We start from the raw sequence: 21525 nt of genomic DNA on the forward strand, positions 1-21525 counted from the left end.
AAAATATCATAAAATATCATAAAATAACCTTATAATTAACTTACCTTAATATTTTTTCTGGTTTTATATTATATTCTAATAATAATTAATTAAAATAAAGATTAATAGAACTTCTAGTGTGAGTATTAGGTAAATATTTAAATCCTAAATATAATTAGTTTAAAAAGTTAAATAATAATATAATATATAATAAAAATAATAAACTAACTAATTAAATAGTATTCTAAATTAAATTTAGAGTTTAGCTAATTAGCTATAACTCCTAAATAAGATTTAGAATTAATAGAAGTCTAAATATTAAGTTGAATAGATATATAACCTAATTTATTAACTTGATTTTAAATTATATTAATTATATTCTTCTTTATTTTTAGATATAAAATATCTATATGAGAAAGTATATTTTAATAGTGAAAAAAGCTCGTATCTTAACTAAAATAAGTTAATATTATTAAATATATATTATATTATTAAATATATAATATAATATTATAAACTTACTTATTATAATAGCTAATTAGCTTTTTAAAGCTTTTACTAGTAATAGTAGTAAAAGATAGGTTATTTTAAAGCATAAACTTAATAGCTAGCATAAGAGTAGTATCCTTAGAAAATTCACTAATAATAGTATTATTTCTAGGTCTTTTATTGCCTCTTTTACTGCTAGATATACTAGATTAAGCTAATATTTCGGATAATAAAGGTGATTCCGTAATAATAGGCACTATATATTAATAAATTAGTAATTAATATCTTTAAAATATTATAATATTATATTAATATGTTAAAAGAATAGTTTAAAGATAATAACTTACACGTTAATTTAGAATTTTCTTCGTTTTTTAAGGTTATAATAGAAGGATATTTTTTTTTATAGTGTGTAACACTATTAAAAGACTAAAAACGCTTTGCTTTACTATAAAAAGTAAATAAACAGTCTAGTTGAGTGTAAAAACAATGAATTAGTCTTTCTTTATTAAAATTAATCTCTAATAATCGAAAATTAAAGAGATTATATTAAAAGATATATGATTTTAAACTAAATTAATAGCCCTCATCATTTTCAGGGTCATTTTGATATCGATTTAGCGTTGGAAGACTCGTAGTAGAGTTATTATTCGTAGATAAATCGGGTTCAGAATCAAAGGGATTTTCAGCCATTTTTAATGATAAATAAGATAGGGTTTTAAGGTAAATAAAGTAGTCATTATATACCCTAAAAGTAGGGTTATTTAGTGAAAAAAAAAGTTTTATTAAAAGTAAGATATTAGTTAGGTTATAGGTGTTTAAGTGTTAGTGTAGAAAAAGAGAATTCTAAACTTTAAAGAGGGATAACACAGTTAATATATAAAGTTTAGATACAATGAAAGATGTTATGAAAACCTTAAATTTCAGGCATTTTTTTGATGCCTAACTTACCCCTAAAACGTGCATATTCGTACAGAAATCGGTGAAAAATTTGCAAGACAAAATACAACTATTATGAAACAGTAGAATATACCGGTGTGATTACAATGCATAGAGGGCTTTCTGTTGTGTTACGTTAAGGCGTTTTTTCACCTAAAACATACATATGTATACTACAAGAAGTATTTACATTTTTAAACTTTAAGTTAATATAACTTTAGAAATATTAGACGTATAAAGATGCACCTAGTATGTAAAGATAGAGCTTTTTAAGAGCTATTAATTAGTTCTATTTTTATCTATTTTAGTCTATTATTAGTAGAGATATTCTAGTTTATAGAATGTGGCGTTTTTCCTAAAGCGGGGTAACTTAAATACTCCACTTTCTTTACACCACTAGATACCGCATATAATATCTCTATAATTATTAATTAAAAATAAATAAAAATAATATTTTTAAATAGCTAAGATTATCAGCTTTTAAATAATACTAATTTTATAATAAAATTCGTTTTTTTCGTAGAGTTATAATAGATGAAATATATAGTATAATAAAAGTCATAGAATTTATTTTTAATGTATATATATATATATTATAATATATATAAGTATATGTAGATATTTTATAGTTATAAAATATATGAATAAGTATAAAAAAAGCTAAAGAATTTTATAATATATAATTTATATATAATTTATATTATATTAATAAAAATATTTAAAATATAAAGTATAATAAATAATTTAAATTAGTAATAAATAAAAGAAAAATAAAAAATATATATATTATTAAGAATATATTATTATATAATTATCTTATATTATATATATATTTTTATTTATTATTTAATATTATTTTTAAAATAATTAATATATATTATATATTTTTTTAGTTTTTTATATATAATATAAGTAAAAGAAATTATTTAAAAAATATTTACTTAATTTATATAATATAAAGTCTTTATAAAGCTTAAAAAAAAACCTTATTTTTTTATTTATTTTATATAAAAAGTTATATAATATTTTATATTTATTCTATTTTTAAAGTAAAGTATTTCATTAATACGTAGACTTTTAAGTATAATTTTTATATTATTATAACGAGAAAAAAAACTATTATTATTATATATTTTTTAAAATTTATTATTAAATATCCTAATAATACATTTATAGGTATTTCATTTATGTATTATATTGTATTATATTACAATACAATACAATACAATACAGCATAGTAAAAAATACAAAAAATACAATACATTTAGAGGTCTGTATAAGATAAAATACTTTTATTATAAAAAATACTTTTATATAAAGAATTATAAGATTTATTTAAGTTATAATTACTTTTTTATTAAAGAGTAATTTTAAAGATAAAGGTTTAAAGATTATACTTAAAGATTTTATTAATTTTAAAGCTTAAGCTATAAAAATTAAAAGATAATTAAATTATAATATTATATATAAAATTATTAATAAATATATATATATATATTATATTTAAGCTAATAAAATATAAGATAAAGAATTATAAAAGATAATAAATATATTATAAAATATTAATTAAAATATTAATAAATATAATAATTATAAAAGTTAAAAAAATTAAAATTTAATATATTTAAAAAAGCTTAAAAAATTCCTTATATAATTATAAAATATATAATTAGTAATTATATTATTAATTAAATTAAGTTATAATATATAATTAAATTTCTTTATATAATATTTAATAAAAATTTTACCTTTATATATATTTTATTTAATATTACCTTTTAAAATCTAAGAATATTATAATATTACTTTCTTAAAATAAAAGCTATTTTAAAAAAATAATATAATAATATTCTTAGATTTTAAAAATAGCTTATAAAATAAGAAATTACCTTTAAAAGTACTTTTTTTAGAATATAAAAACTATAATATAATAAGTTTTTATAATATATAAGATTTTAATTAAAAGCTTTTATATTATTTTATTATTTTAAAAATACCTTAAATTTAATTTATAATTTAATTATTACTCTTTTTAAAATTTAAGTATAATATAAAAATACTCTTTTCAAAATATATTAGATTTTAAATAAAATTTATAATAATAATTTAATATTTTAAAAATAACTTAAATTTAATAAAAAGTTAAATTTTAATAATTTTAAAATATAATTATTATATTATATTTTTCTTTTAAAATATATTATATTTTAAGAAGAGTTTATAATATATTAATATTATTTTAAAAAAGTCTTATATTATATATTTAAAGTATTAATAAGAAAACTATATTTTTATTTTTAAAAAAAGCTTAAATAATTAATAATAAATCTAATAAAATACTTAAATTATAATAAAAAATATATAAATTAATTAATATTATAATTAATTAGCTTATATAAAAAAGTAGGTTCTTTTAGCTTATTATAAGCTTAAAAATTAAATCATATAATTTTTTATCTTATATTTTATTAGCTTAAATATAATATATATATATATATTAATAATTTTATATATAATATTATAATTTAATTATCTTTTAATTTTTATAACTTAAGCTTTAAAATTAATAAAATCTTTAAGTATATAACTTTAAATCTTTATCTTTAAAATTACTCTTTAATAAAAAAGTAATTATAACTTAAATAAATCTTATAATTCTTTATATAAGAGTATCTTTTATAATAAAAGTATTTTATCTTATATATAAATTTAATAATATTATAAAGTATTAGCTTAAAATAATTTTATCTTTATATATATTTTATTTAATATTACCTTTTAAAATCTAAGAATATTATAATATTACTTTCTTAAAATAAAAGCTATTTTAGAAAAGTAATATAATAATATTCTTAGATTTTAAAAATAGCTTATAAAATAAGAAATTACCTTTAAAAGTACTCTTTTTACAATTTAAGTATAATATAAAAATACTTTTTTAAAATATATTAGATTTTAAATAAAATTTATGATAATAATTTAATATTTTAAAAATACCTTAAATTTAATAAAAGTTAAATTTTAATAGTTTTAAAATATAATTATTATATTATATTTTCTTTTAAAATATATTATATTTTAAGAAGAGTTTATTATATATTAGTATTATTTTAAAAAAGTCCTATATTATATATTATATCTCTTATATATTAAGAGTTATTATTATTTTAATTTTTTAAATTTTAATAGTTTTAAAATATAATTATTATATTATATTTTTCTTTTAAAATATAATATATTTTAAGAAGAGTTTATAATATATTAGTATTATTTTAAAAAAGTCCTATATTATATATTATACCTCTTATATATTAAGAGTTATTACTATTTTAATTTTTAAGCTAATACTTTATAATACTACTAGATCTTATATATAAGGTAAAATACTTTTACTATAAGAGGTACTCTCGTATAAAGAACTACGAGGTCTATTCGAGCCACGACTACTTTCCTACTAGAGGGCGATTCTAAAGATAAAAGTCTAAAGCTGTACACTTAGGCGAGCTGTAGTTTATGAGCTACACGATTTGAAAGGACACGAGGGGAGGTATATGTAGAGGGGAAAAGATAATATTTGATTTATAGGTAGGAAGCGATATACTAATCAATATCCTCCATTTCATCGTCAATACTCTGGCAAAGCTCTGGAGCTGCGTATTTGTACGCTCGCAGTAGCGCTTCTGCCCAGCTCTCGGCGAGCCGTACTTGGTCTAGCTTTTGGTCGAGAGCTTCTATATCAGCTTCTATGGACCGTTCAAGGTCGGCGGCCGGTATTGACATGTACGGCTGCAAGCGCTCAATGATGGAGTCGCATTCTCGAGTGACGGCATTTATCCTCGCGATGCCCGAGTCGAGTCTTTCGAGCGTTGCCTCGAACCGCAGTCGTTGCTCGCGATCGGCGCGGCAGCTGATTATGTTGTCCTGTAGCGGACCGTTGGGGCAGCCGAGAACAAGGTCTTCGGCCTGGGCCATGCCAGCGTCGGATCCGGCATTATCGCCGCCAGGGATCGAGTTGAATCCGGTCTGGTGGACCAGCGATCCGGCCAGTGTGACGACAAGCTGCTCTGCCGTACGCAGCTGGCTGGCCTTCCAGGTGCGGAGAACAACATGCACGGACAAGTCTACGTGGAATCCGAGGGCGGCGAGGACGCTTACCGTCAGACCGAGCGACCGGTTTACAGACGAGAAGTGCTGCGTCTTGCGGTAGTTTGCGAGCCTATTATTGAGTCTTCGGGAGCACCCGACGTAGAGGGGACTCTGGACTTGGCGAACGTCCGGGTCGACGGCAGCGCTTGCATCGGCCGGCAGCCTTTGCGAAGCGAAGTAATAAAGGCCTGGACGGACCGTGTGTCTGGCGGGCCCTCGATGAATCTGGCCTCTGTGGGGTACGCGAGGGCAATCGGGCGAAGGGATTTCGAGGCAGTGGAATACATGCCGTCCACCATTGCAACCCATTGGGCCAGTTCGGACTGGCGCGCGGTGCGCTGCGACGGGGTCGTGACGTTCCACAGCACGCGGCAGCCCTCAATGTACCTCTCTAGGCCCGTGATTAGTCTGCGCAGCTCGTTGACGGTGAGGAACTTGCCGCCGGCGCCAATTCTTCGCAGGCCTACGACGTAGACGCCCTGAGCATGGTCTTCGTTGAATGCAGGGTTTGGGTACGTTTCGAGGCGACCGTGGCATGCCTCGTAGGCAACGGTGCCGAGGATGATGGCGCGGATCGTGGACCTGTGCATGCTGAGTAGAAGCATGAACATTTCCCATTTGCGGCCGGAATCCGTCCACAGGGCCAGGGCCGTAGGGCCAATCCTGACGTGGTTGGCGATGAGGACAGGATCCTTGGGGAACTCGCGGCCAATCTTGGCGAGCTCCAGAGACAATTCGTAGAGCGACATGTTGTCGTCCAATGCTCGAAGTAGCCGGTATTGCATTGCCCCTCCGGGCATTGGCATTTCGGCCGAAGGCAGAATGCTAGCTTGTTGCTGTTGCGGCATTGTGTTGAGGGGTTGTCCGAGCCACGTCTCTGGCAACGAAACATGTTTCTGGGTCATGCGAGGATTGTGGAGGTTTTACATTAAATTCTACCTTGGAACAAGCCCTAATGTCACTAAACTGATCATCTTTTTTGGGGGAAAGGAGCGTCTTTTGGGCTCTTTTGGGGAAGGAGCGGCTGAGGAAAGAGGGAGGTGTGGTTTACACAGGCAACGGGGGAGGAAGGAGGGTGGTGGTGTCAGGTTGGAGCTGTGGGCGACACTTGTAGGTCAATTCACGATATTCTGTACATACTGGAGAAGCGCATGGGTGGAAGGATTTATTTCTAGAACCTAGGTAGTCTATTATAAATCATCCACCTTGTCAATAGGGGCAGCGTCAAAATATCGACGCCGCTTGATCCCCCTTGAGTCCAGGGGTTGGCCAGCCTCATGGCACCGGGGAGCAGCCTCACTTGGCGGTAGTCGACCCAGCGGATGCTCCGGTCGCTCGCGTCGGCATATGCAAACGCCGGGCCTTGGGCGTCGGCCGAGATGACCATGACGCTGTGCCCATCCGTGGTGCTCGCGGAAACCATGTGTTCAAAGCCCAAATCTGGGCAATCCACGCCCAGGAACAGCTTCGCCACGAGCCGGGATGACACGGCAGTGTCGTCGGCAACAAGTTGCTCGCCTCCGCCTACGGACGGACACCACGTCCCGGCGGCGGGCCAACGGTGGCCAATGATATCGAGCATTTGGCATGCTGCAATCCTAAATGGGAAAGCGGCAGCGGCGTTCTGCAGAATGGAGACGAGCATGTGGCTCGCGACCTGGAGCACCCAGTTGTCGACGTCGTCAACGCCGTCGTGGGCGACGAGGGCGTGCTGCAGGGCCCGAAGCCTGACCCAAGAAGCCGAAAACCCGTCCTCCCAGACCGCGCTGCCGGCGTGTTCCACCAGCGAAACGACGGCCTCGGGGATCGTCGCACCGGACGCTGCCGTGGCGTCGTAGTACAGAAATTTATAAAAGAAAGCTATAAAAGAAGGAATGTTATTAAATTAAATTACTTATTCTTACCTTTTATATACTATTTCTTGGTGAAACTCGGTATATTTCTTATCTTAATATTAGGGACTTGGGACTTTTTAAGCTACCTAGTAGATGATGATGGGCTGGGGTATGAAACCGTATGATAAAAATAGGTGCCTGTGGAGCTGGCAGCACTAGAAGAGTGGGTTGGTAGCACGATTACCACGACTCCGCATGTTGTGGTACATTATTCAACAAAAGGAAAGAAAGCAAAAGAAAAGAAATGGCTGCCTGCATCGAGAAAAAGCTTGGTAATCACTAGAATGTATCTATACACAAACACGCATGTTTATTTCTCCTGGAGGAAATACCCAAGGGGCAGATATATTGGACCATGGTGTAGGCTCAGTAATAAATCCTCTGAAAGGCGGTAGCTGGGGATGGTGGAGACGGGGCTTCAGGGGCTCAAAAGTCTGGATGCCAAATGTCCAACCTGGATTGGTCCGTATTACGCAGTTAGGTTTTGCGGTTCGGGCCGTTATCTAGCAGCCTAATGTCGACCATCTGATTCGCGCTGTACAACCGACGCGTTTCCCCTATGCAAGTTCCACCTTGCAGCCATCTGTGATCTGCAAGACAAGTGTCATTGTCTGTTTTTCAACGCCAACAAGATGGACTGGTTCTTCTTTGGGAAGCCGGATACTTGGATAGCGCTGGAATATCCGGACAATGGTAAACGCAGCTCCCGTGAGAGCAAAGTCCACTGCTCAGATCAGTTTCCCGCCACCCAACAAGTTTCCAAAGATTGTACAGTCAAAAAACGTACTTCCCAGACACATCCGCGCTCCGCCGCTAAACGGCAAATATCCATAGTTGTGAGTAGTCTTGTCCGCAAAGAGAGGCAGATTCTCATCCCATCTCTCTGGGCGAAAGCACTCGGCATTCATGCCATATAGGTCTGGACGACGGTGAAGTGTGTACACGCTAAAAGCCACGCGTGAACCTTTCGGTATCAAGACTGCGGATTTCCCGTCGGGTCCACCACCCACTGGGAGAATAGTATTCTCCACCGCCGTCCTGGTGTTCACCGGCACCGAAGGATACAAGCGAAGCGCTGGCTTGACTATTAGCATTTATACACGTCTTTTTAAAGCCATCTGATCTTACTCTTTTAGCACATTTCGCAAATAGTGGAGGTTTCGCAAGTGCGTTCTGTTTAATGGGCCATCCTCGAGTTGAGAAATTTCCCTTCGCACCTTGTCCATTGCTTCAGGATGCCTGACAAGCAAGAAGCTATACGTGGATATGAGTATATGTCACATTGCAAGAGGCGTCATGATTAAACTTACAAGGTCCAGGAGAGCAGGCAAGCGGTAGCATCACGGCCAGCAGCTAGAATGTTAATAATCTGTCCACGAAGTGCTGTTCTGTCGGGACAGGCTTGAGCAACAGATTTTAAGAAGACGTATCTTTTGTCGGTTGGGTCGTCTGATGAGGTGCTCTCGGAAAGTTTTTGGACAATAACCTGATCAGCGAATTCGTGCACTTTACGGCAGGCATCGCCAAACTCGGAGCCCCCGATAAGCCAGTAAAGGTCCAGAAGGCGGTATCTTTTGATGACATATTTCTGCGCAAGGTCAAATGCTGCCGCAAAAGTCTGTTCTTGGCTATTGTCTGTTGCCCTCAGGCTGTGAATAGACTCCCCAAAGAGAAATGCAGTTGTTATATCCAGTGTGAGGCGGAAAAATAGTGGCTGGAGGTCGACTACACCACCAATTGGAGGTAGTTCACTCAACAGGTCGTCCATGGGCTCTACAAAAACTGCAAGGTCTCCATATTGTCGATGTACTAGCTGTGGACGGATTAGGTCTCGTGAGTGCTTCCAGGCCTCGCCTTCCTGGGTAAAGATGCCATCCCCAAACATCGGAAAGGTGATTGCTCTCCTAAGACCAAGGGACAGTCTAGCTTTACTTGTTAATAACGTTGTCTGTCTCCGAATTGTATGTTTTGTCGGCTAATGACCTTACCCTTAAAGACGGTGGAGAATATTGCCTCTAAATTCGTGGATCAACAGTGCCAAACGCCGGGTTGCGTAGAAATAGTTGCTGCAAGGTATACCCTGTCTGACGGAAGTGAAGAGAAATAGCTCCATAAGCCGTGACTCGGAATCTGCGCGGAATATCTGCTCAAGGCGGTCTATACCTAGTGGCCTCTGGTTCTGAAGCATTGGTGGGGGGAGACACCCATGGGCCATGAGCAGCGGCCAGTTCCTCCAGTATCTTCTGATGGTTAGAGAGGTACAAAATTAAGCACATCTTTCAACGGTGTCTCGTTGAGTCAGACCTTTTGCTTTCGTTTTCCGCCCACATATCTGTTAATAGACAGCCAACCTATGAGGAATAAAAGTAGCGGGTACAGCATGTTGAGTGTGGAGCTGAAATGGGACGGCAGCATGAAACTCGCGAGACGATGATGCGTTGACCGATTTCGGGAATTTCGGTCCAAGCCGCGTGAACAGAGGAGAATAAAATGCAAGGGGTTAAGGAAATGGGCGATGGGTGGCGTCCATTCTCGTCGCACCTGAGCGCTGTCAAATGCATTAGGTGGTCCACTCATTTGCGACAACCGAAGCCCATTGGTAAAGTAAACTTTTGCCAATTCTGCCGACATGAGGCAAACTGCACGTGCTGCGAGATGAGATGAGTGTGGGCGACGAGTGGTTTGACAACCAACATGAGCCTCAATGCAGCAAGCTTGATGAAAATAGCAATGCCAGCATCACTCTTTCCTGCGAAAACCAAACCAAAACTTGATTGTAGACATTGAGGGTGGTGGTTTGCAGCCGGTTTCGACGGAAGTCTGAGGAAGAGACACTCCAGTGGTTGAGTAAGCTTCTCCAAGAAGGGCTCGTACCGATAGAACAGCTTGTTGGGAGTGCTGACACGCCGTCAAGAGACGTCAAAAAAAAAAAAAAAAGGAGAGAGAGAGAGAGAGAAAGAGAAAGAAAGAAAAGAAGAAGAAACTTGGACTGACGTACAGCTACCCCCTCGCGATGCCACTATCCTTTAAGCAGGATATTTCAACACGCCAATACCTTGGTGACGGAACCGGTTGCCGACAGAAAAGTCTGAATAACCCGTGAAACGAATATCTCGTAGGCTACTTTTCCTGGGAGCAAGACAAGACTAGCCTCGGAGCACCATGAGATTGTGTAGTAGATTTCTTCCCTCGAGCAGTATGCCCCTAGCCCTCTCCTTTGCCTCTCCGCGCCCAAAATCCCAAAGCATTAACATCTTTCAGTCTTTTGTCCGGCCAATGTGGTCTGGGCAATAGGTAGTGAAGGACAGCTCCAATCATAGACACTGCTGACCATGCCCGCTCAAGGTCTGATAATTGCAACTTGTGCAAAATTCGCTTCCAGGAACGCCCCTGGATATAGACTGGTTCTCGTCCACAAGGTATCGCATTTGTTCCGCAAGGAGCTTGAGAACATTCTTGTCAGGCGGCATGTCCAACATGGCAACGCAATCACCATAAGTTCGTTCCTAGAGTCATGTCAGATGAGAAGCAACCAGTCCCAGGGGCCGTAATGCAATCCAAAAGATAGGTTACCAACAAGTGAGGTGCAGAGACAAACGTTCAAATTTATATTCGGATCGCCGCCCTGGCTTCCCGTCTAATGTCGGACAAACTCGGCACGCTGCCCCTAATCAGTACGCTAGTTACCCGGCAGACTCAAAAGGAGGCAACTTACGTTGGCGTCAAGAAACGCAGCAGAGCCAAACTGCTGCTGCTGCTTCAACTGAACACCAAGATCTGTCTTTGAGGGCTGGATGGGAGGGATTGAGGAGCCTTAAGGGTATGCAAATCGTACGGAATAAATTACAACAATGGCAAGGGATGACCGGTTGCTGTGAGTGCCCTAAATTCGAGATGAATACTTGGATCCTGGTCAAGACGGGGAAAATGGTCCATTTCTCGCGAGATGCCCTGACCGTTATGTCACGGCGGTGGGATCAAGAGAGAGCCACCTTTTTATCAGTTCGAATAAACGGAGCCGAGGAACTGTACCTTGGAACTTTTTAGGGTGGATAATCACTTACAATCTTACAAACTTTACAATGTTGCAATGCTCTCACGAAGATTCTTTCGTGCTGTCGTTTAGCCACTGCTTTGTATTCTGTATCTCGGAACCTGGGCCGGTGTACTACTTACACGCGTTGCAAATCCCATCTCATAAGCAACAAGTTAGTGGAAGTCGCACGAAATAACTGTCGTGCGTCCTTCGTGAGACGTTGCACTTGTGTACAAGCCAGAGAAGAGCTTCCGGTGAAGGCCGTTCAGGTGGAGACTTTTCTGCTCGTTTGTACCTTGTAGCTTTAGGCCTTTGCGGCTTAAGTGAGGGTAAAGAAATGACGGCTTGTGTGGTCAAGGATGTTGTGCTCAAAGCAGGCAGACGACGGTTGGTTCATCGAGTGTGAGTTGTACAGAGTAAAAGTTGATGAGGAAAAGTACGTGGGGTGGCTAGCCTTCGACTTAGCATCGGGCCCTCGGAAGGACGCAGTGGTATCGCTCCTACTTGTTTAGGCGTAAATGAATTATCTCGTTGCGGCAGGTGCCCCTCATGTTGCTCTTGTCACAGCCGTTTCCAAGTCGAGAAACATTACAGTCAACAGCTCACGACTTGCAAAATATCGTGGATTTCAAAACACGAGACTTGTGGCCCTATCACCACCATTAGAACCCCATTTTTACAACTCTTTGTGGCTTGCCTTCGTTACCTAAATAGGTGAGCGCGCCTGCATGCTCAGCAATCTACGCCGAGGAGGGGAGCAGCAGCAACTTCGTATTACAATAGCCTTGCAAATCCAGCCAGAGTAAGCATGACTACCCTATACCTTCCAGTGAAGCAACGAAATCCGTCAATCTTTATTACCAGAATTGCTGATTCTCCCCGCCAAATGTACAGTGCCAACTTGTTTTGTTACGTTGGTACAAGTCGGGCATTATTACATACATTAATTAGTAACCTATGTGGTTCATCTTGGATAGTTCGCTCCGGGCATCACAAACTTGCCTAATTAGAAGTGTAGCCGTCGTATTGAGATTGCGCCAAATCTAGCCCTGATTAATTGTCTGACTCTACTCCTCCATGTCGTGAGTTGAGATATAGATTCACACGAGAACAGCTGGAACAGCTGGAACAGCAGACCTAAGGCGACAATTCCTGTCGAGTTGCCATTGTTGCCTACAAGCAACGCGGGCATAAGGATGGCTTGGCCTGTATCAAGGAATAGTATGGCGTGGGTCCAATATCATGCCAGGGGAGGGAGTGAAGAGACCCTCGGTTTTCCAAAAAAAAGAAAAAGGAGCCCGTAAATGAACAATGGCATGAGGGGCTATGAGGACTACGGGGGCCAATTCTCAGCTCAACAACTTACACACGCATCATGATGTAGTGTCCAAACATGCAAAGGCAACGTCTACGACATGAAACGTAGAAGCCGTCAAATGTCAGCTAGTACCATTGCTGGCCTTAGCAGACAGTTTCGAGGTCCGTCCCCGTTAGATGACTGAAACGAAAGGGGCTGCAGTTTGCCAGTTGGATGTGGAGTCGGATTGGCTGCGACTTACTCGAGAGCGGCTCGAGTTTACATCGACTTATTACCAGAATGCATAAAATGTCCCCAGCACGGCGTGCATGAATGTGTCGAGGGAGAGCATGGAAGAAACCAACAGCCCGGAGCCAGCATGGTAGAGGCATAATAATTTCCAACCAACAAGTGGCAGGCACAAAGCCGCCGCAAGGACCAAGAACGCGCTTCAAAAGGTAAAGTGCGCCGGCTGCGTCGAATCGACTCAAGATGCGCCAGAGATTTTGAAAGCAAGCGAGACAGACAGCTGATAGACTGCTCCGTACGGAACAAGTTCTTCCATTGCATTGTTGTGAGTTGTGACTCGGGCCTAGTATTTGTGAGCCTCGTGGTCATGGATCAAGGTTCTCGTATGCTATCCATCGCCTCAGCCAACTCCTCCGCAATACAAAAAGGAACGGATTACCTCTTGCAGGGGGCTAAGACGAGGTGTAATTTGACGAGCGCTCAATGCTTGTCTAGCGTGCGAATGAGTTCTGCGCGATGCAAGTCAAATGGTGGTCCGGTAATAATTTTTAAAATGAGCAAGCGGGCCGGCCGGTCAACTAGGATCGGACGCGCACGCCTATCCCCTCTTCCATGAAATGAGCCGTCAGCCGTCTTTTTGTATGCTGTACGGGGTACGGAGGAAAATATAATAGGGTTGACTACGGAGTATCGGCAAAAGAGAGACAGGACTCGTGGTGATACTGCAATACCAACATTTGTGGTGTCACCCTGCATTCCACAGAATCACGACTTTGGCGGTCGTGGGTCTAACCCGTTCCCAGCAGAACTGCAGCGCCAGACACGACCAAGAAAGGAGGTTATGCTCCTTTCCTGCAGGTGTGGATTGAAATGGGGAGCTGTACGCAGGGCAACTGATCGATTATGGTTCTTGGCCACGCACCAGTGGTGCTGCTTTTGGACGGGGTTGAACAGGGCTGCTGCAAGTCATCGATGGCACTCTTGACCAGACGCATATTGTATGCAACGCGGCGGGCCTGTCCGCATGTCCTATTGCTATTAGTGTAGAGCAGGTTCGCGTCGATGGCGCCTTGGTTTGCCTTTAGAGTTCAGGGACGAGTTCGACGGCAAGGGTCCAGCTCTGCATGTATAGCTCCGTACGGAGTACGCAGTACTTTCGTGGGATATCAGTTCAATCAGTTCATGTGGCTGAGCTGCGCAAAAGGCAAATCAGGCTGGTTCGTACCACATGTGGTCATTATCTTGTCCGACACTTTGACTCTAATTCAAATTCAAATTCAAATTCAAATTCAAATTCAAATGCTCAGTCCCGCCGATCGCACATGTTCGCGGAGCACTAGCATAGTTCAAGCAACCAAAAAAGATCGTCTCGGAAGGCGGCGCGGGTGTGGTGGCATGAGCAGATGCACCGACCAGAAGCTAGAGCCAGATGGTCTGGAGATGGAGGGCAGATTAATATTAGCAGCAGAGACAATGCAACATGATGATGAAGAGGGCGAGCGGGTGTCTCGTCATGGAAGGGACAAAAGCCAGGGTCAGACCAGATACGGCCCGGCCAATCGTGTTGCCCCTGGCGCCTGGTCATTTTGTCCTTGTCGCCAAGGCCAGCCGCCACGACCCCAGCCACTCGTTGCCTCGCACCAGCCGAGGAGGGCCAGCCAGCCAGGTGCTTGCCAACTGCCAAGTGCCCAGGTATCTCGGTACAACTTCCAAGGTCGGTATTCTGCGTTGTACACTAAACGGAGGCAGCCTGAGTTTACAACACCAAAAGGCGGCATGCGACAGGCAACAGACGACGCACGAGTGCAGGCGGCCTGGATTTGGGCCTCGGTGTCAGAGCCGTTGGTTTGGACCAGGCTGGCTCTTTGTGTGAATGGACCTGATTGTCTGGGCTTTCCAGCTTCCAGAACGCTCGTCAGGACGACTCGTGGTTGCTGGAAAAAAAGGGTCAATTTTACCATTAGAGCCTGATGACGCAACAGTCCGTCTATTTCCAAATTTGAATGTCCATTCTTGGGTTCATCCGGTGTTGCACGCTCGGACAATGGCCAACGCAACGTTTATTGTTCTGGCCCTGGAGATACATGTACTCTGTACCACAAGAGTGTCTGGCGTCTTGTCTTGTCTATTGTAAAAGTCGACGGGCTTCAAATTCAAAACTGCTGGCTGCCGCCCGTCGCCCGCCGCCCCCTGCTCCAATGCCCCAGCCTTTTATTATCACTTAGTACGGAGCACGCTTAAGACGTCCCACCGCAGCCACCCCCGGCATACCAGCCAACCAGCCCACTTAGCGAGGCTTGAAAGCGGCCCTCCAGAGACCCTCAACGCCTGTTATACCTCCCTGGCCCCCCCCGTAGCGGGTGTCCCCAAGAACTTGACCTTAGAACATTGAATCTCCGCCACACTCACTCGCTCCCTCACGCACAATATCTCGATACCCAAAGGGAGCAATCGTCGGTCGATCGCCTCAGCTCTCCCTCAGAAAAGCGACACTCGACGTTCCTGTCGCTCCCCGACGGTCTGCCTCGAACTTCCCGATTCAGTCGCTACCTACATCAACCTTGGACCTTTTCAACGTCGTTGCAGCGTCTGCGCGATCTCTCGTCTTCTCAGCCCAGCCTCTGCCCGTCGGTTTCCGTCTCGGCCTCAGTCTCGGCCTCGTTGAAGCACTCTCGACAGGAGCTGAACTGCACAGCAACAATCTGATTGCTTTCAATTCGAGTTGCAACTCTGCAATTGAGCGAGCTTGGGAAATTCGCCAACCGCTCAGCGCGCCATTTGGTCCAGTCGTATCCCGATCAACCTGCGACGACGCTGAGCCCAACTCTGCCAATCCTGGTGGCCTCCCATTCCTGAATGCGACATTTGACCGCGCTACAATACCACCTGCAGCCAAAATGGGGTCGACCGACTTTGGAAATTTCAACGTACGTCTTCCGTGCTTTTGGTTTGGGAATCAATTGCGAATTGTGCTCTGGGCTAACAAACCTATGAAGGACTTCTGCAAGGACTCCACCTTGCCAGTGTGTAACGTGAGTCGACTTTCGACATGCCAGACTACTAGACAAATTCCGACTAACGTGTGCTGCCCTGTAGCTGTTTTCAGGACCGAGACACGACCAGAATGGCCCCTGGGGAGGATGCCAACTCACTGGAATTCCGCTGAGCAACAACCGTCACCTGGCTAATTTGGGCTCAATCATTCTCTGTGGCGCCGCCATTGCCACTTCACTTGTCCTGTTGCTGCGATCCGAGAGGAAACGGGCGGCTGTTGGTCGCAGGTGAGGACGAGCATTTCCCCTCCCCCCCCTTCTTTTTCGCCTTTGATGCCTCGACAAGTCACTAATATCGGACCTTGGTAGGGAAATGCAAATATTCCTAGCTGGGTACATCATCATTAGCATATGCGAAATCTTCTCCGTTGGTGGCTTCCCTCTCAACCCGACTGCTCGAGTGGTGCGTGTCCAAGTCAACAACCCCTTTCAACAAGTCAAGCAGTCAAGCCCACCATTGCTAAAACAACATTGCAGGTCTTTAGTGCCATCCATATTGGCATGATTATTGCTACAACTTGGATTCTGATGCTTAATGCCGTCATTGGTTATCAATTAATCGACGATGGAACCCCGCTCTCTGTGGGACTGCTCATTGTTTCTGCCGGCGTCTTGTTTATTGGAACCGGATACATTGCGCTCGACACCGGTCTCAAATGGACTGGCTACTGGAATAGCAGCTATGATGCTCCGAACCGAAACATTGCTCTCTACGTCTTGTACCAGCTTATCCCTCTCATTTTTCTTGTCGCCTTTTTCGTCCTGGAAGCAGTCTTGGTCCTTCGCGTGCTTGGAGAGATTCGACCCATGATTTATCTGACCACTGCTGCTTTGCTTTTCGCCATTGGCCAAGTCTTCAACTACGCCATTAGCAGATTTATTTGCGACGGTACCAGCGGCGCGATTGACGGAGCCTTGTTCGAGACACTCTTTACTCTGCTGTCCGTCGTTGCTGTGTGGATTTTCTGGTCCAGCATTACCGAAGACGACTGGCCAATGCAAACCGGCGCCTCATACGACTAATACGCTGGCGGCATTGTGTCTTTGTTCAGGTGTTTCCATTCTCGGATACGGCGTTAAACGGAGGAAGCATTTTCTTTAATCCGAATTTTATGTTGGCCATATTCCTTTTCTCTCTTTTTAAAGATCGACGACTTGATTATTAGTCGGACAACGGAAACATGTGTGATGGACAGTACGACGACATTTATATTTAGTTTATTTTTTTCTTCTTCGGTGTGACAGGATTGGCCTGGCGAAACTACCCGAGTTTTCTTGGCCTGGACCAACGCTCCTCCGTGTAGTGAGGTGATTGGATATTTTAGAAACGGAGGTACTTCACGCCGTCTTGTCCCCAAGAGACGTAAAGTCCGCAGACACCGTCGACAAGAGTCGGGGTGGATGGAGCGATGTGGAAGAGACGTGTTGGTTTGGAAGATGCAAGCGAGATGGCGAGAGAAAGACGATGGCGGGATCAGGTTTCGTTCGATCAACTATGGTGAAATGCATTGCTATCTGCCCGGCATGTTTGCTGTGGCCGCTTTAGATGCAACTTCCGTAATATACCCCAATGTAGCGACTTAATGCATATTAAAAGTCTTGAAGCAAAATGCCGTTGTGTGTGCCCTGTGGTTGTGAAAGTGGCAGATGCACCAACCAGACTTACTTCAATGTTGCCGGTGCTGTCATTGGCCGGTTTGGAGCTTGCCATTTCGGTGGAGTTGCTACGAGGCTGCAACTTCCATATGCTAGCCTCGCCCTTTTTGTCGCTCTTCATCGCAACCTTGACCACTCCCAACGCGACCTCGGGGGGGGGGACAAATTCAGGCTGGGCAAAGCTTGAATCCGCTTCGAAGGTGCACAGGGAAAAAAAAACCGACTGCGATCCGGTAGCAGCTTTTCCAGCCCGCCATGGCCGACTCTGATGGCGAGTTTGTCGCCGACGACATGTCGGACGATGAGCTTGTCGATCACCAAGTCACCGACGACGAGGGCCCGTCAGCTCGCAGCAAGTCTTCTCGACCGAAGCGAAAGCAGAAGCGAAACGGCGAACAGGCTTGGGAAAAGTCGAAAAGATCGTGGGAAACCAACTTGCCCGAGGAGGATCAGGATGGCATCCTCAACCTAACAGTGCTGGAGGCGGAGAAGCGCCGGCGGCTGATGCGCGATACGACGCCTCTCCAGCGAGGTATCATACGGCACATGATGTTGGTGCTCGACATGTCATTTGCCATGGCGGAGAAGGATTTGCTCCCCACGCGGTACAGGCTGACAATCAGCTACGCGCTCGCGTTTGTCAGGGAGTACTTTGAGCAGAATCCCATTTCGCAGCTGGGCATCATTGGCATGAGGGACGGCGTCGCGGTTAGAATAAGCGACCTGAGTGGGAATCCCGCAGAGCACATTGAACGCTTAAAGGCAGTCGAGGGGCAGGATCCCCAGGGAAACCCTAGTTTGCAGAATGCGCTGGAGATGTGTCGCGGTGCGCTCTTGTGAGTTCCCTTGGCAGCAACGTCCATGGGGGAAGAGAGGAAGGGGTCGTGGGTTGATGCCATGCTGACTCTGTCTGGTTACAGTCACACGCCTTCGCATGGAACTCGGGAAGTCCTCATCATTTACGGCGCATTGTTGTCGAGCGATCCTGGAGATATTCACGAAACCATTGCCAACCTCGTCACAGACAAGATTCGCGTTTCAATCGTCGGCCTCTCGGCCCAAGTCGCCATCTGTGCAGACTTGTGCTCCAGGACGAATGCAGGGGATGACTCCCAGTACAATATTGCCATGGACGAAGTTCACTTCAGAGACTTGTTCCTTGCTAGCACCACGCCACCCGTGACAAGGACGGCGGAACAAAGCACGGCGAGCTTGCTGATGATGGGATTTCCGTCGCGGACGCTCGCACCAGGCGGAGCCATTAGCTTTTGCGCCTGCCACAGCAAGCCTCTCAGGGAGGGGTACAATTGTACGAGGTGTTCGGCCCGTGTCTGCCGATTGCCTGCTGAATGCCCAGCCTGTGGGCTCACGCTGATTCTATCCACGCACTTGGCTCGGTCTTATCACCATCTCTTCCCTCTACGGAACTGGGTCGAGGTGTCGTGGACAGAGGCTACAAGATCAACCGCCTGCTTCTCATGTCTGTGTCCCTTTCCCGAACCGCCAAAGGACAAGGTCGACGGGGTAGAGAAGTCCAAAGACGACACCCGCCATCTAAAAGCTAAAGGGGTCAGCGAGAGCGGGAGGTATGCCTGCGAAGTATGCGGCAACCACTTTTGCATCGACTGCGACGTCTTTGCGCATCAAGTCATTCACAATTGTCCGGGATGCCAGAGCATCGTCCACCATGACGTCTCTGCGACAGTCAACGGCAACGGTTACAGTCAACAGACAAACGGGGCGATGGAGGTGGACACGTAGGCAGATCGACCCTTCACTCGTGGGAATCCCCGGGGGGTAGGAGAGAGTTTTTTATTTTTTATTTTATTTTTGTATTCACAACAGCATGGGTTACCAAGCGATACAAATTCCGGCGTGTGGTACAACAGAGGAGGGTAGGGGAAGGTAAAGAAGGATCTTTGGAAACACGCTGACGACGGATGACTTTGGTATTCACTCAAAAGGATGGCGCACCTCGGGATTGTATATTGTATACTTTTGGTCATTTCCACTTTTATTTTTTAATGAAATGGACTATGGAGGTTTCCTTTTTCCTCGAATAGCGGCTGATAGAACCGCAGGCAGACACGTAAAGTGTGAGTAGATTCAACCAAGGCGACAGACATGTTCGTCGTAGGCTCATTCCATGCATGCGTGATTAATAAGACGATGACTCCTCCCGACAAAAAAAAAAGGCGAAAAAGGCAAAAGTAAAGGAACCAATATTAAATGTCCAACCGTGAGCCCATACGACAGAGGAAATGCTTGCCATTGTTCTGTCCCACTTTTCTCTCCAACTTCCCCAACTTAAAGGTTTCCTCTTTCAGCCTGCTCACGCTCAATCGCCTCAAACAGACTCTTGAAGTTGCCAGCGCCAAAACCCTCAAACTCATTGCGCTGAATAATCTCGATAAAGACAGTGGGACGATCCATCAGCGGCTTCGTGAACAGCTGCAGCAAGTAGCCGCCCTCGTCGTAATCAATGAGGATGTTGAGGCGCTGAATGGTGTCCAGGTCCTCCTTGAGCTCCCAGTTGCGCTTCTCCGTCTTGAGGCGCTGGCGCATGGTGTCGTAGTAGGTGGAGGGGACGTTGATGAACTCGACGCCGCGGGCCCTGAGGGCGGTGACGGCGTCGATGATGTTGGGCGTCAGCAGGGCAATGTGCTGGACGCCAGGGCCCGAGTTGAAGATGACGTACTCCTCGATCTGGGACTTCTTCTTGCCGGCGGCGGGCTCGTTGATGGGCATCTTGACGAGGTTGTTGGGCGAGGCCATGACAATGGACGACAGGGCCGAGAACTCGGTGCAGATTTGCTTGTCGTCGACGGACCAGAAGCGGTGGAAGGACAGGCACTGCTCGTAAAAGGCGCAGGCCGACACCATCTCGTCCCAGTCCTGGTTGCCGACGCAGTGGTCGACGCGGGCGAGCCGCACGTCGGGCAGGGCCACGCTGGCCGTCGACTTCTTGCCCTCCCGAAAGCCCGGGAGGAAGGGGCCCGAGTAGGAGCCGCGGCTGACGAGCGTGTGCGTCGTGTCGCCGTAGGTGCGGATGACGGCCGTCGTGACGGAGCCGTGCTCGGCGTCGTGGAGGCGCTGGGGGCCCTGGACCGCGACGGCGCCCTCCTTGACGGCCTTGTGGTACACGCCCTCGACATTGTCCACCTCAAAGGCCACATCCTTGACGGCGTCGCCGTGCCGCTCCAGGTGCGCGTACATGTCCAAGAGGAGCGTCTTGTCCTCGGGGCTGATGGGCTCGTCGGGTCCAAGGTGCGCCACCGACCGCAGCGGCGACGTGAAGACGAAACGCACGTCGTTGTTGGCCACCACGTACGACGCAAAGTAGCGGCTGCCCGTCTCCAGGCCGCGGTAGGCAATGTGCTTGAAGCCAAAGAGGTTGACGTAGTAGGCCGCCGCCTGCTTGGCGTTGCCAACCCACCACGTTACGTGGTCGTAGCCTGTGAAGTTGCCGGCGTGAGGCTGGGCGACCCCCGAGTCGACGGGTCGCTGCTGAGGTGAGACTGCTGAAGGAGCCATCTTCTATCTGGTTCCTTTTGTGTGTTTGTATGCGTTGACGTTGATGATGGGTATTGTTGTTGCTGTTGTTGCAGGTTGTGTATGTGATATGGGTGTCAACCAAAGGACAAAATGGAAACTGTCCCGCGTGACTTTCCTCTTCCCAGCGTCACAGAAGAAGAACCCGGGGTATCTACACTGTTTCTGAGAGAGAAACAGTCAAAAACGAAAAGACAACAATCGTGGGTAGTTACGGAGACAAGGCTGCGACAA

General features: G+C 43.7%; 7 protein-coding genes across 7 annotated transcripts; 2 read left to right on the plus strand and 5 right to left on the minus strand.

Moving 5' to 3' along the window:
• Positions 1-5007: 5007 nt before the first annotated feature.
• On the minus strand, positions 5008-6401 carry J3458_019053 (uncharacterized protein; the record flags this gene model as incomplete). The annotated part of the gene is made up of 2 exons (XM_066121381.1): positions 5008-5623; positions 5680-6401. The coding sequence occupies 2 exons, from the start codon at positions 6399-6401 to the stop codon at positions 5008-5010; spliced, it is 1338 nt and encodes a 445-aa protein (XP_065973738.1).
• A 323-nt stretch (positions 6402-6724) lies between these two features.
• On the minus strand, positions 6725-7198 carry J3458_019054 (uncharacterized protein; the record flags this gene model as incomplete). Its single annotated transcript, XM_066121382.1, has 1 exon — positions 6725-7198. One exon carries the CDS (start codon positions 7196-7198, stop codon positions 6725-6727), a length of 474 nt encoding a protein of 157 aa, XP_065973739.1.
• A 518-nt stretch (positions 7199-7716) lies between these two features.
• On the minus strand, positions 7717-9333 carry J3458_019055 (uncharacterized protein; the record flags this gene model as incomplete). Its single annotated transcript, XM_066121383.1, has 3 exons — positions 7717-8523; positions 8577-8702; positions 8759-9333. 3 exons carry the CDS (start codon positions 9331-9333, stop codon positions 8394-8396), a joined length of 831 nt encoding a protein of 276 aa, XP_065973740.1. The 3' UTR covers positions 7717-8393.
• Positions 9334-9746: 413 nt separating this feature from the next.
• Positions 9747-10079, minus strand: J3458_019056 (uncharacterized protein; the record flags this gene model as incomplete). Its single annotated transcript, XM_066121384.1, has 1 exon — positions 9747-10079. The coding sequence occupies one exon, from the start codon at positions 10077-10079 to the stop codon at positions 9747-9749; it is 333 nt and encodes a 110-aa protein (XP_065973741.1).
• Positions 10080-15285: 5206 nt separating this feature from the next.
• On the plus strand, positions 15286-17689 carry J3458_019057 (uncharacterized protein). Its single transcript, XM_007810162.2, has 5 exons — positions 15286-15957; positions 16027-16062; positions 16127-16311; positions 16393-16486; positions 16561-17689. The coding sequence occupies exons 1-5, from the start codon at positions 15928-15930 to the stop codon at positions 17104-17106; spliced, it is 891 nt and encodes a 296-aa protein (XP_007808353.2). The 5' UTR covers positions 15286-15927; the 3' UTR covers positions 17107-17689.
• A 305-nt stretch (positions 17690-17994) lies between these two features.
• Positions 17995-19500, plus strand: J3458_019058 (uncharacterized protein; the record flags this gene model as incomplete). Its single annotated transcript, XM_066121385.1, has 2 exons — positions 17995-18575; positions 18660-19500. 2 exons carry the CDS (start codon positions 17995-17997, stop codon positions 19498-19500), a joined length of 1422 nt encoding a protein of 473 aa, XP_065973742.1.
• Positions 19501-20046: 546 nt separating this feature from the next.
• On the minus strand, positions 20047-21273 carry J3458_019059 (uncharacterized protein; the record flags this gene model as incomplete). The annotated part of the gene is made up of 1 exon (XM_007810164.1): positions 20047-21273. One exon carries the CDS (start codon positions 21271-21273, stop codon positions 20047-20049), a length of 1227 nt encoding a protein of 408 aa, XP_007808355.1.
• Between the last annotated feature and the right edge of the window lie 252 nt (positions 21274-21525).

Source organism: Metarhizium acridum (genome assembly GCF_019434415.1).
Source record: "Metarhizium acridum strain ARSEF 324 chromosome Unknown scaffold_555, whole genome shotgun sequence".
NCBI lineage: Eukaryota > Fungi > Ascomycota > Sordariomycetes > Hypocreales > Clavicipitaceae > Metarhizium > Metarhizium acridum.

Coding starts and splice junctions, on each gene's coding strand:
- J3458_019057 (XM_007810162.2), top strand. CDS start 15,928: ATGGGGTCGACCGACTTTGGAAATTTCAAC. Junction 15,958..16,026: donor CCGACTTTGGAAATTTCAAC/GTACGTCTTCCG, acceptor AAACCTATGAAG/GACTTCTGCAAGGACTCCAC. Junction 16,487..16,560: donor TCAACCCGACTGCTCGAGTG/GTGCGTGTCCAA, acceptor ACAACATTGCAG/GTCTTTAGTGCCATCCATAT.